Below are 13,458 nucleotides of genomic sequence, written 5' to 3'. Positions count from 1 at the left end.
GCAAGATTGTGAAGCATACAGCAGGCCACGATGATATGACACACCTTCTTTGGTGAGTACATTAGGGATCCACCTGTCATATGCAGGCACCTAAACCTGGCCTTCAGGACCCCGAAGGTCCGTTCTATAATCCTCCTAGTTCGCCCATGTGCCTCATTGTACCGTTCCTCTGCCCTGGTCCGGGGATTCCTCACTGGGGTCAATAGCCAAGGCAGGTTGGGGTAACCAGAGTCACCTATTAGCCACACACGGTGTCTCTGTAGCTGTTCCATCACATAAGGGATGCTGCTATTTCGCATGACATACGCGTGATGCACCGACCCAGGGAACTTGGCATTTACATGTGAGATGTACTGGTCAGCCAAACAGACCACCTGGACATTCATCGAATGGTAATTTTTTCTATTTCTGTACACCTGCTCATTGTCTTTTGGGGGTACTAAAGCCACATGGGTCCCATCAATGGCACCAATGATGTTGGGGATATGTCCAAGGGCATAGAAATCACCCTTCACAGTGGCCAAATCACCCTCCTCAGGGAAAACAATGTAGCTCCGCATGTATTTCATCAGGGCAGACAATACTCTGGACAAAACCCTAGAAAACATAGGCTGAGACATCCCTGATGACATGGCCACTGTTGTCTGAAAAGACCCACTTGCCAAAAAATGGAGTACTGACAGAACCTGCACCAGAGGGGGAATTCCTGTGGGTTGGCGGATGGGGGACATCAGGTCTGGCTCCAGCTGGGCACACAGTTCATGTATAGTGGCTCGGTCAAGTCGGTATTGAAGTATAATATGTCGTTCTTCCATTGTCAACAGGTCCACCAGCGGTCGGTACACGGGAGGATTCATCCTTCTCCTCGCAAGTCCCAGCGGACGGTGCCTAGGAAGGACAACATGGAGTACAGAGTCAAGCAACCCACAGCTTGCACAGTACACGAATCGCTATGCATTGAAAGGCTTGTATGAGTGGCAATGCAAGGCCTAGGCCTGTGTGACGCAGTAGTAATTAAGCCATGTGGGCCCTTGAAATGGCGGCTGCCTGACCTGAGAAGTGTGACAGTGGGATGTGAGGTCAGCGCACTGGCGTGGCACACCGTGGCGGTAGGCGGTCGAAGACCGCAGTGCGAAGGCGCATTGGTTAACATTGCACCCTATGGGTCTCAGGAGCCAATGACGATGTGCGCCGGCAGTCGCGGTACGCACCGCGGCGGTACGCACCGCCGCGGGCGTGACCGCCATTTTCTATCTGCTTAATCACTCGAGACCTGATCATCCACAGGAGAGGACCTATACTGCAAGTGCTGCAGTGACCTCGGTCTGGAAGAGACAATGGCTGCTGCGACTGGGGAAAGGGCCCCTGCCTTCACTTCAGAAGAGTTGGAGAAACTTGTGGATGGGGTCCTGCCCCAGTATGCGCTACTCTACGGTCCTCCAGACCAACAGGTAAGTACACTGGGTGCACGTTGAATGGGCTATGCCTGGGTTGTGTATGGTGGATGTAAGATGGTGGGGTGGGGAGCGAATGAGGAGTGCAAGGCACGACAGATGAGAGCATGTGCCACATGGCAAGGTTGGGGAGGGGGGGGGGGGGGGGCAATCACATCTAACATGCAGAAAAATGTTGAAATTTCCTTTCCCACCCTGTACATGTCAAATAGGTCAGTGCCCATCAAAAAGTCGACATTTGGCGTGCCATCGCCAAGGAAGTCCGGGCGCTGGGGGTCCACAACAGACGGGGCACCCACTGCCGAAAGAGGTGGGAGGACATCCGCCGCGGGACCAGGAAGACCGCCGAGTCACTGCTGGGATGGCCTCCCAACGTAGGAGGGGTGCCAGTCGTACCTTGACCCCCCTGATGTCCCGGATCCTGGCAGTGGCCTACCCCGATTTGGATGGGCGCGTGAGGACATCACAGCAGACACAAGAGGGTGAGTACCAGCACATTCTGCTATCTTTACACGCAGTGGAGGTGTCTGGGTGGGGGAGGAGGGCTGTGGGTGACATTAGGCCAGGGCGCTTTCTGTAGTGTAGTCCCCTCCTTTAGGCATGGCCCTGTGCCCCCGCCCCCCACCTCTGTAGGGTACCAAGTACAGCAATCCATGGTCCAGCATCACCCATGTGTGCATTTGTTGTCCATAGACCTGTAGGCCTAGTCACAAGTACTGAGTAGTGTACCCCGATTGCGCGGCGTAGTGCTAGAGGCTCCTGTGTCTGTCCTCTCCGACAACGGTGTTGACAATGCATGCACTCAACCTGTCTTTATTTCTCCCCCCACCCTTTTTCTTTATCTTCTTGTGCATGTGTGCATTAGCATCATCAGGCGGAGGAGAATTGGCATCGGAGCACGAGGGAGCTGCAACTCACAAGGCCCCGGTGGGCCATGCTACAGACACCGAGGTCACCAGTGATACGGAGGGCGAGGGGAGCTCCACAACAGGGACCCGTGGTGACACCAGCGACACTGACACGTCCTCGGAAGGGAGCTCCCTAGCGGTGGCGGCAACATCCGTGCCCCCCCGCCTCAACAGGTACAGCCGCCACCCAGCGCACCAGCTCCGCCCTCCCAGCAGCCCCTCAGCCTTCGCTCCGTGCCCGCTCGCCCAAGAAGGCGGGCATCTCCTTCGCCCCAGGCACCTCAGGCCCTGCCCCAGTTACCCCTGCTGCCCTCAGTGAGGAGGTCATTGACCTCCTACAGACCATCATTGTTGGGCAGTCTACCCTTTTGAATGCCATCCAGGGGGTAGAGAGGGAGGTGCATCGGAGCAATGCATACCTGGAGGGCATTCATTCGGGTCAGGCTGCCCATCAACGATCGTTCAATGCTCTGGCCTCAGCACTGACGGCAGCCATTGTCCCTGTTTCCAGCCTCCCTCTTCTAACTGCCTCCACCGTCTCCCAGTCTCCTGTTCCTCAGCCTATCCCATCCACACCATCAGACCAGCCTGCACACACCTCAACACCCAAGGGCAGCTCATCCAGACATAAGCACCACAGATCCCACAAGCATTCACCCAAGCAACATCCAGATGCAGCCATGGCAACAGTCACTACCACCTCTGTGTCCCCCTCCTCCTCGTCTCCCTCCTCCCTCCCTGTGACGTCTCCACTCACACCTGCATGCACACCACCATCAGCCAGTACTTCCATCACCACCACACCCTCCAGTACAGTCCGCACACATGCAGTCACCACCCCCACTGCCATTTACACGTCCCGTGTCCTCTCCCACTGTGTCTGTCACCCCCTCTTCCAAAACACACAGACGTAGGCAGCCACCCACACAACAGCCAACCACCACACGACAGCCTATGTCACAAGCACCTGCACCCATAGACAGCACACCTGACTCTCCTACAACCACATCCTCTCCCTCCACTCCCATACCCACTGCACCTACCCTTCCCATGGCTCCTAAAAAACTTTTCCTCTCCAAAGTTGACCTCTTTGCACCACCTGACCCACCCCCTCCATCTGGTAAGAGTCCGAAGAGCACCTCAGCCACCACCAGCCCTGCATCAAGTCTGACCATTGTGCACGGGTTTTGGAGTCCACCCTTTCACAGCACAGATACATCGGCCAGCAGCAAGGGGACAGCCAGCCCCCCCCCTGGAAAGAGAACCCGTAAAACCAAGGCCCGCCGTGAGAAGGCTGATACGGCTGCCCCCAAGGATCAAACTTGTGGCCCGTCACCTGCCACAACATCAAGGGGAGGCAAGGGCCAGAGAGCCTCATCGAAGGAGGGCAAGGGCAGCAGGGCGGAGAAGTCAGCCAGCAGGGGCGCGGACCAGGAGGGCCCCACAAGCCCCATCCCGGGTGTGACGGAGGACACCCACGGGCCCAGGACTCCGTCGCAGGAGGGTCCAGCAACTGCATGGTCGGAGGGCGACTAAGCAGGGAGTCCTGGCCAGGTCTGGCTCCCTTGATAGACAAGAAAGGCACCGCTGAACAGGGCCCCGCCGAGAAGACAGGCACCGCTGAACAGGGCCCCGCCGTGAAGACAGGCACCGCTGAACAGGGCCCCGCCGTGAAGACAGGCACCGCTGAACAGGGCCCCGCCGTGAAGACAGGCACCGCTGAACAGGGCCCCGCCGTGAAGACAGGCACCGCTGAACAGGGCCCCGCCGTGAAGACAGGCACCGCTGAACAGGGCCCCGCCGTGAAGACAGGCACCGCTGAACAGGGCCCCGCCGTGAAGACAGGCACTGCTGAACAGGGCCCCGCCGTCTCAAGCACCGCTCCGCTGGGCCCTTCCTGTCAAGCACCGCTCCGCTGGGCCCTTCCTGTCAAGCACCGCTCCGCTGGGCCCCGCCGTCTCAAGCACCGCTCCGCTGGGCCCTTCCTGTCAAGCACCGCTCCGCTGGGCCCTTCCTGTCAAGCACCGCTCCGCTGGGCCCTTCCTGTCAAGCACCGCTCCGCTGGGCCCTTCCTGTCAAGCACCGCTCCGCTGGGCCCTTCCCGCCAAGCACCGCTCCGCTGGGCCCTTCCCGCCAAGCACCGCTCCGCTGGGCGCTTCCTGTCAAGCACCACTCCGCTGGGCCCCGCCGTCTCAAGCACCGCTCCGCTGGGCCCTTCCTGTCAAGCACCGCTCCGCTGGGCCCTTCCTGTCAAGCACCGCTCCGCTGGGCCCCGCCATCTCAAGCACCGCTCCGCTGGGCCCTTCCTGTCAAGCACCGCTCCGCTGGGCCCTTCCTGTCAAGCACCGCTCCGCTGGGCCCCGCCGTCTCAAGCACCGCTCCGCTGGGCCCTTCCTGTCAAGCACCGCTCCGCTGGGCCCTTCCTGTCAAGCACCGCTCCGCTGGGCCCTTCCTGTCAAGCACCGCTCCGCTGGGCCCTTCCTGTCAAGCACCGCTCCGCTGGGCCCTTCCTGTCAAGCACCGCTCCGCTGGGCCCTTCCTGTCAAGCACAGCTCCGCTGGGCCCTTCCTGTCAAGCACCGCTCCGCTGGGCCCCGCCGTCTCAAGCACCGCTCCGCTGGGCCCTTCCTGTCAAGCTCCGCTGGCCCATTGACAGTGCCAGTTCTGTGTCGAGCTAGTGTTCACGCTGCACTCTGGGCACCCTGCCTCCTCCATGACCAGTGGAGTCTGTAATCCACCTGATGGACTGTGGCTTTGCACTCCCCAGGATGGCACAGTGGGCAACCCACCCACTGTAGAGACTTGAGAGACTGTGGCTTTGCACTCCCCAGGATGGCACAGTGGGCATGGTGGCCCCTTCGTGGTTCTGGCGTCGTGGACTCCTGTGGCTGAGGTGCCCCCCCTTCCCTTCCCCCTGAGGTGCCTGTAGTTTTGTCATCTGATGCCCCAGCAGTGTTCTCTCCAACTGACTCAGGTCTCCTGTGTGGGCTTTGCCCATGTGTTTGGTAGACATTGGCCCACGGACTGTGGATATTTGACACACTGAGCAGGACTTATTGACTATGTACATAGCTTTCGCACTGTTCATTATTTTTGCTTTGATATTTCATAACGATAATTTTCCATGACTTCAATGAACCTAATTTATACATAAATTTAAATTAACATTTTTATTATGTCTTTGCATTTTTCAGGGGGGTTTGGGGGGTGTCACTCAGTTGCTGCTCTGCATTGGTATGTTGATAGTGTGGGGGGGGGGCGTATGTGTGTGCCCGTAACCTTTCGTCCTCCCCCCTCCCCTGTGTCGTAGGTGCAGTACTCACCGTTGTCTTCTGCGCCGGAGTTCGTACTCGTGGTAGATGAGCAGGTAGACAAGAGCTGGTAGGATGTTTAATTCGGGTTCCATGCTGTCCTCCGTCCTCGTGGAGTGTATAGAGGTGAGCGTTTTCCCGTTCGTAGTCTGTTTCCGACGTGTTTTTATCGGCGGGGCTCCCGCCCCGGAAAAGGTGGCGGATGGGTGAGTTGTGATACTGTGGGCGGTACATTGTCTGCCGCCTGCCTGTTGGCGGTGACCGCCGCGCTGTTTGTCTGTCCCGCCGTGGCGGTCGGAGTGTTAAAGTGGCGGGCTGTGTTGGCGGTTCCCGCCAGGGTCAGAATTCCATTTTTTTGACCGCCTGCCTGTTGGCGGGTTGGCCGCCGCTTTATCACCGACCGCCAGGGTTGGAATCACCCCCTAAATTCCTAAGGTAGCTACAATAGGAAAATCAGTCTTTTTGACCCTTTTCAAATCTCCCCTTTCTGAATGGATGATTAATAACTTAGATTCGCAGCCTCGCAAAAGGGAATAATAAAAGCATGTGAATCGATATAAAAGCCATTGCTAGAGAATAAGTGGATAGGTTGAACTTAGAAAGAATATGGACAAAGCTATAATCTGATTTACTTGGAAATCAGAATTTACCTTTAGCTTGGATCTCACTCACAATTTGATCCCAATTATTACCCTGCAAAAAAAAAAAAAACTTTCCAGGACAAATTAGTTCGCAATATTTTGTGCATAGTTAAAAAAAGAGATGTGATCCAACAGGTTGATGTCCTTGGGAGAGAAACGAGTTTGTTACTAATACTAGAAACTTGAAAAAGAACGACAGCTTATAGATGTATGTTAGCAGAGAAACTTTGTTGTACTTTGCTACACGTAATAGATATGGCAAAACTGCTTTCTCAGGTTGTAAAATTGATGGTTTTCTGGAAGTACGCAACACTAAATATTTTCAGCTTAAAAGAAGAGGAAGCCCTGGTGGATTGAATTTTGTATTGTAAATTATGTTGTTACACAACAGAGTAAATTTAGATATCCATGTAGTAAGAACTTCGGACTAGCAGTGAGATATTCTGTGTTGCTGTCTGGAAAGGAGATTCAGGTTTTATAGCAGCCCTTATGCGGTTTCTCTCTCACCATGCAGGTATAGTACAAAAAGAAGCCCTGAACTGCATAACAGGCAGAGAGGAGTCAGACCAACATAGGAAGAAACTTCACCAAGAACATTTAGCATCCTTCGCCAGGCACGGTCTGTCTTATACAATCCTTGGACTTTGTCTGTTTGGACTTTATTTAGCCTTGATTTAAGGAATGTAAATGCTGTATCTGATCTCTCCTAATGACAGATTTCTAGTTACTAGCAACAATACCTTCAAACAGTGTGAGCCAACAGAAATCTACCCGGTGTGACAAGAATCCTCTGTAGGCATCACTGTAGGAAACTGGGTTACTGGGTAGGGAGGGTGAACCCCTACTCAAGCAGCAACCACAATCTCTGTTGATGTGAAACACAAGCAAACTCCAAATTAATCTCTGCTTAACCCTCTAGTAGTTTGGCACAAAAGCAATAAAGCTTAACTTGGGGACAATGTGTAATGCATCATCAAACAACATTAAAGTGAAAACACAACACAAAAAAAATCCTACACCAATTTTGAAAAATAGACTAAAACTTAACAAATTATTTGAGACCAAACCAACAAAAAAACAATTTAGATTTTTTTTTTTAAGATTTAAGTGAAAATAGCATATGTTCAGGTCAACTCCGATGGACAAAGGGCCATATACAGTGACCAAGTTAGGCCTGCTGAACAAATATCTTAAATCAGATTCACAGAGCGTTGCGAGGTCATGCATCGAGTATGTCTCGCACAGCAGTGGTTCTGAGGAACTGCGGGGCTGTGATGTTGAGTCCTAAATCATTGCCATGGGTGCCATTAACAAGAGGCATGTGACGCAAAGTACTGTTTTGACGATGCATGTGTCAGTGGTGGTTCTGATGAAGCTGTGGACTGTGATGCAAAATCCGGCAGCACAGAGGATGCCGTCGACAAGGGGTTTGCAATAAGAAGGCCTGCGTGGAGGATGTGCCACACAGCAGAAGTTCTGAAGAAGCTACAGACTGCAATGCGAGGTCCTGCACAGGTGAAGCATTGCACAGCAGCGGTTCTGACGCAGGTGCAAGGAGAAGCATCACGCCTCCGCAGTTCTGCGCACACGACCACAGCTGGGTTGGCAGAGGACCTACAGGCCCACATCCAAAGGCCCAGGGCTTGGGTGGCACAAATTGGGGAGCAAGGTTGGACTCACAGCAGGCAGAGTCCAAGTGCTGAGTTCAAGATGCTAGGAGCCTTTCCTGCCCCAGAGGTTCTGATCAGGAAGCCAGCAGACTAGTCCTTTGTGCCACTTTGGTGGCCCTGGATTCAAGATGCAGGTCCAGTCCTTTCACTCAGGCAGCAGGTCAATAGAGTAGCAATCCTTCTTTCAAAGCAGCACAGTATTCCTTCCAAGTCTTCCACAGGCCCAGAGTTGTAATTTTGAGTTGAGTCTGAGGACCTATTATTTATACCTGGAGCCCACTTTGAAGCAGGAGAAGGTTCTCGAGGTTTCCACCCTCAAAGGTGCTTGGAATTTTCTACCTCCCTACACAAAGACCAATTGCAAGCTAAACCTAGTCATTTGACTCAGGATACAAGCTGCAGGAGCCACATGGTTGGAACATGAAAACGCCAACTTTCTGAAAGTGGCATTTTCGAAATTATGCGTTAAAACACGAATTGACCATGAAAGAGGCATTTACTTGCTCTCAACTGAAAGTTAACAGTTAATAAATGTAACAAGGTAAACACATGTTATCCATTGGGAGTGGCAGGTCTTGCAGTGGTAAAAAAAAATATATATATATATATATATATATATATATATATATATATAAAAGCGTTTCACTACCAGGACATACAAAACTTAGAAGTACATATCCAACTATTTAAAAACACCGCACCCTGCTCTATGGGCTGTTAAGGGCCTACCCTAAGGGGGCATATGTATTAAAAATGAAGGTTTAGGACTGGGAAAAGGTTTACGTTGCTAAGTTAAATTGGCAGTTTCAACTGCACACACAGGATGCAATGAAAGGCCTGAGACATGTTTAAAAGGCTACTTAAGTGTGTGGCAAATCATACTGCAGGTCCACTCGTAGCATAGGTCCTGGGTACATGTAGTACCGCTTTACTAGGGACTTAACAGTGAACTAAATGTGACAACTGGGTGTTAAGGTAATGATATCATGTTCAAAGGAGAGAGAATAAGTACTTTGCGCACTTTACCACTGCTAACCAGTGCTAGTCCTCGAAAGCCAGCAAAAACAGGAGGATGGAAGGCAAATAGTTGGGAGAAAAATCACACCAAGGAAGTCAGGTCCAACAATCACAATATTGCTTGTATTCACCAGCTGATACCGCTATATTTTTGTGATTTAATTTGCAAATTAATAGCTCTGGCCAAAAGGCCATTCATGTGAAACTTTTAAAAGAAGAGCCCATTAATGTACGGCTATCATTTGTGTAATACACCTACAGGTTAAAATACTATTAGGTTACATGTGAGATTTAGTGTATACTTATTGTCGAAATGAGAGCACCTTTTTACACTATCTGCCTTTCATTTATGTCTTTATTGAATTCTCACTGCATTCTTCACAGCAAAGTCGCCAGCAATTTTTCATGACTTACTTAGTACCCTGAGAAAAGTCCATGGTATACAGCAATGTAGGGGAAAATACATATTTGGCCTACAACAAATTTAAAGCTACTAAAATATGCATACATGCAGTACCATGCATTTTAACACATAAATGAAAACCAACATTATCCCTCTGGAATATGAATTAAGGCTGATATTTGAATTGACTATCTAAAATATTCCCTCCCTGCTACATCCTATGTCATTGCTAATACATATATTAATCATACAGCAAACTCCTACATTTTGTGAAGGTGTATCAGCAAATAATCATGACAGAATGAATTAGTATGTATTCTCACTGCAACAGTTTCTTTGTGTTTAAGCTCACCTTTATTTCTTTAAATACGAACACGCCCCACATAGCAGCTATAAAACCAGGACCCTAAAAAGAAAAGCATATGTTTAGTGCATAATTTTATATTGGATCCTACAGACTATTATATTTTTAAGAATGCTACAGGTCTAATACCACATATGTTTTAGTTTAGTTTGGTTTTGAGGATTTGTAGAGCGCATGGCTACCCGAAGGCATCACAGCGCTGAGGAAGATCACTAGGTAAGAGGAACAGACCTAAACAGGGAGAAATACAGTTTTCAATTTTCTACGAAAAGAAGATTCTGACATGTCATGAGAAGTTCCAAGGGGAGGGAGTTCCAGATCTTAGCTGTTCTACAGGCGAAGGATCTACCCACCATCTAACTTTCTTAGCACAAAAGGAGTTAATTAAACAAGCTGAAGAAGATCTGAGTATTCTCTGGGGGGTATAGGGAGTGATCATTCATCTGAGGAAGGCTGGACCCTTGTTTCGAAGGGCTCGGTGAATAAAACACAGCTTTAAAAATAATGCGTTGTTCAATCGGAAGTCAATGGAGGGAAGCCAAGGCTGGAGTGGCAGATGAATGCTGATTTTCATAACACGATGAGGCTTTTAGTCTCAGTACACTATGCAAATGTACAATACAATTGTTTTGATATTCACCAAACCATCTACCTTCCTAGGTGTTTGTCTGTCTTACAACAGTCTTCTTATGTATTTGTTCATTACCCAGCTTATGTATCTAGAATTATTTTTAATTTATCAATTTATATATATGCTTTTGCTGCCTATCTCATCCTTTAACATGTCTACCTATGTTTATGTATCTCAAATGTTTATTTATGCCTTTAATCAGTCTATATGTCTTATCTACCTGCATCAATCTTTTACATAATGTCTACAAACTATATATATATATATATATATATATATATATATATATACCTGATCAGATCTGGCATTATCTGCTGACGTCTGTCATTCCTTCACCATCTATATTTATATACCTTTTCATGTCTAGGCTTACATATGAAACAATGTTATAGTAAACAAAGTATTTAGGCGGCACACTACTGCAGCGATATATGGCAAAATGATTGTATTTGAAAGTTTTTATAGAATTGATACATTGATTATTATTGTTTTAATGTGTATTTAAATTAAATCTTGGTTTGCATCTTGACTTTTTTCAATGAACAAATAAATGTCAATTAAACATGTTAGAAGTTTGGCAGCAACGAGAAATAATAATATTCATGTATTTCTTCATGGATTAGAGGAGAGGCTAGTGGCAGTTATAAACTAACCAAAAACAACATTAACCAACACATTAACAGTATGTTGCCAAAATACTGTGTGGACTGCTAAAGCATAACATTGAGTATTTTCTACTACTTACTTAGCTTTCTGTTTCATTTTAAATCATTTCATACTATGGGTATGTGTCAAACCTAACGACAGGAAAGCACTAGATGGTCTCATTCATTTGCTACTCATAATTCAAATACACATTTCAGTAATTAAAATTGACCAAGCTACATTTTCTCGTTAGGAGAGGGTGTTTCACTGCTGTAGAGGACCATGTGGTTGGAGTTTTTATTGTGAGCTGGGGGAGGCAGTGAAGAGGCATCATTGCTCAAAATCTGTCATCCTGAAGTGTAAAGTATATTTTGACTGTGTATGCTGCTACAGTGAAATATATGTATCGAGCAATAATGATTTAGCAATGAGAGAATGTGCACCGAGTGAATGACAGATACACTTGCAGTGAGTCCCCATTTTCCGGTTCGCATGAATCGATAACTGGATTACAGAAGCAATCAATATATTTCTTTTCAGTTTGAAGGCCTTATCCAGGTTCTGATTAAAGCAAATCACGTGGTTCGGTGCTACTAAAAGTCTTCTAAACCTGTAAGTGGAATTCAAGACATTGGTTTCATCAATTAGAAGACACTGAAAGATAACTGGAAACACAGCCTTAGGGACCTCTATTGCCAGCAGGGGGGCTGTATCATGCCAGCAAGTAATAATATAACTGACAGTACACATAAACCCCTCTGATTTTTGGGGAAAGAAAGGAGAGAGATTTGGTAGGGAGAGCACAGACAGTTGCCCGTTAAAAGTCAAACACAACAGAACAAACGTACCATCTTCCCTTATGAGGAAATAAAAAAAACACTTGTACCTAGCACGGCATTGGTCTGAGGATAATGGAATATGTAGTCCAGGCTGCGTCCCTCCCATAATAACTAGTAGCACGTCTGCTGGGGCAGCATCCATGCCTAAGTGCTGCAAGAAAGTGGATCATGGGACCTGTAGCTCAATTTGCATCGCCCCCATGCTACTGGATGACGCATCTACCATGGTATCCATGTTTAGAAATTAACATGTAAAAGTACCAATTAATATAGGAGTAACGCAGCCTGGACTACATTACCATTAGACTAATGCTGCGCGTAATGTCATATACACACCCTAACCCACAGTAGATATGAGTGGGTTTTTTGGTTAGACACTCTTGACAAATCATTCTTAGATATAGTGTTGTGATGCTCCATTAATGGCATAATGAAATAAGTGATATCTTCAATGAGAACTGACAGCATGAATGTTCGAGATATTACAACCGCCCAATGGCACAGGTTCGATGCACTTCGAATCATGGATCACCCTTGTAATATTTATGCGGGGGTCACTTGAAAAGACTCGTCATAAGTACTATATGTGAGTGAAGTTGTCTGAACTACATTTCCTATTAGCCAAATACTGACGCTGCACGCCAACAATAGTCAGTGCTTAATTTGTAAAAAAAAAGGTGCCGGTGCCCAAAGCCCTCCTCTTAAACACACAGCTGCTGCAATTAAATGTACGAACACAGAATACTGAGGTGGCGTAATCTTGAAGACATCTCAGGCCTCTTCAATCCATATAGAGCCACTCCCTGCCCCTTCAACTCACTCTTGCAGCTTTCTACTCTCTCCCTTTGTGACGCTTTTTCGTTTTTCTCTCCCTCCGTCTTTCCCATATGTGTATTTTGCTCGCATCAAATGCTTGAGGCAGAAGTATAAGCCCCGGCCCTCAAAAATAAGTGCCAGTGCTCAGCACCGGAAACAACAAGCACAAATTAAGCACTGACAATAGTATTAGTGAATTGAGCGATATTTTTATGTTAACACTTTGGCACATGTGCTCGAGGGATCGCGTCATCCAGAGACATATATGTATTATATTTTTTTAAATGAAAAAGCAAAGGTGAAAGTGATGTTAAGGCTAGATGACAATTTCAGTAACAATGTAATGTTTTAAAATAAAACAAACAAAAAAACTGAAATTTGCCAGTTATCTTTAGTAACTGTAACTCATGCCCTAAGGCTGCATTGCAGTGACGTCATCAATGATGTTACAGAACATGTCATGAGTGATGTAATATGTGGGATTAGCTGTGCATGGCGATGGTATGAGTTATAGCTACATTAGGGCACCAGTTATTAACTATAACTGGTGAACTTCAGTGTTTTTCATTAGTTTAAAATATTACATTGTCACCGTAATTTCCACTGAAATATAACGTGACAATTTCTAGGATTTTTATAAACAAAGTAATAGTTTATTACCATTACCAAACATAAAGCCATCTCCTCAAAGGGCCTCGACAACAACTTAAAAAAGGCTCTAGGGTTCCCATCCCTTGCGGTCTTTATTGGGTGCCCCAGT

General features: G+C 47.9%; 1 protein-coding gene across 4 annotated transcripts in view; it reads right to left on the bottom strand.

The window, feature by feature from the left end:
- The window catches only part of TMEM144 (transmembrane protein 144), a 188,176-nt gene that overhangs the window by 33,127 nt on the left and 141,591 nt on the right, over positions 1 to 13,458 (bottom strand). For all 4 annotated transcript variants that reach the window (XM_069243307.1, XM_069243298.1, XM_069243280.1 and 1 more), the window contains one exon: positions 9,756 to 9,809. In XM_069243307.1, coding sequence (XP_069099408.1) covers positions 9,756 to 9,809 — 54 coding nt within the window. The remainder of the gene's footprint in view (positions 1 to 9,755; positions 9,810 to 13,458) is intronic.

Source organism: Pleurodeles waltl, chromosome 1_2, assembly GCF_031143425.1.
Source record: "Pleurodeles waltl isolate 20211129_DDA chromosome 1_2, aPleWal1.hap1.20221129, whole genome shotgun sequence".
NCBI classification, from domain to species: Eukaryota; Metazoa; Chordata; class Amphibia; order Caudata; family Salamandridae; genus Pleurodeles; species Pleurodeles waltl.
This window is presented reverse-complemented; position numbering and strand designations above follow the sequence as displayed.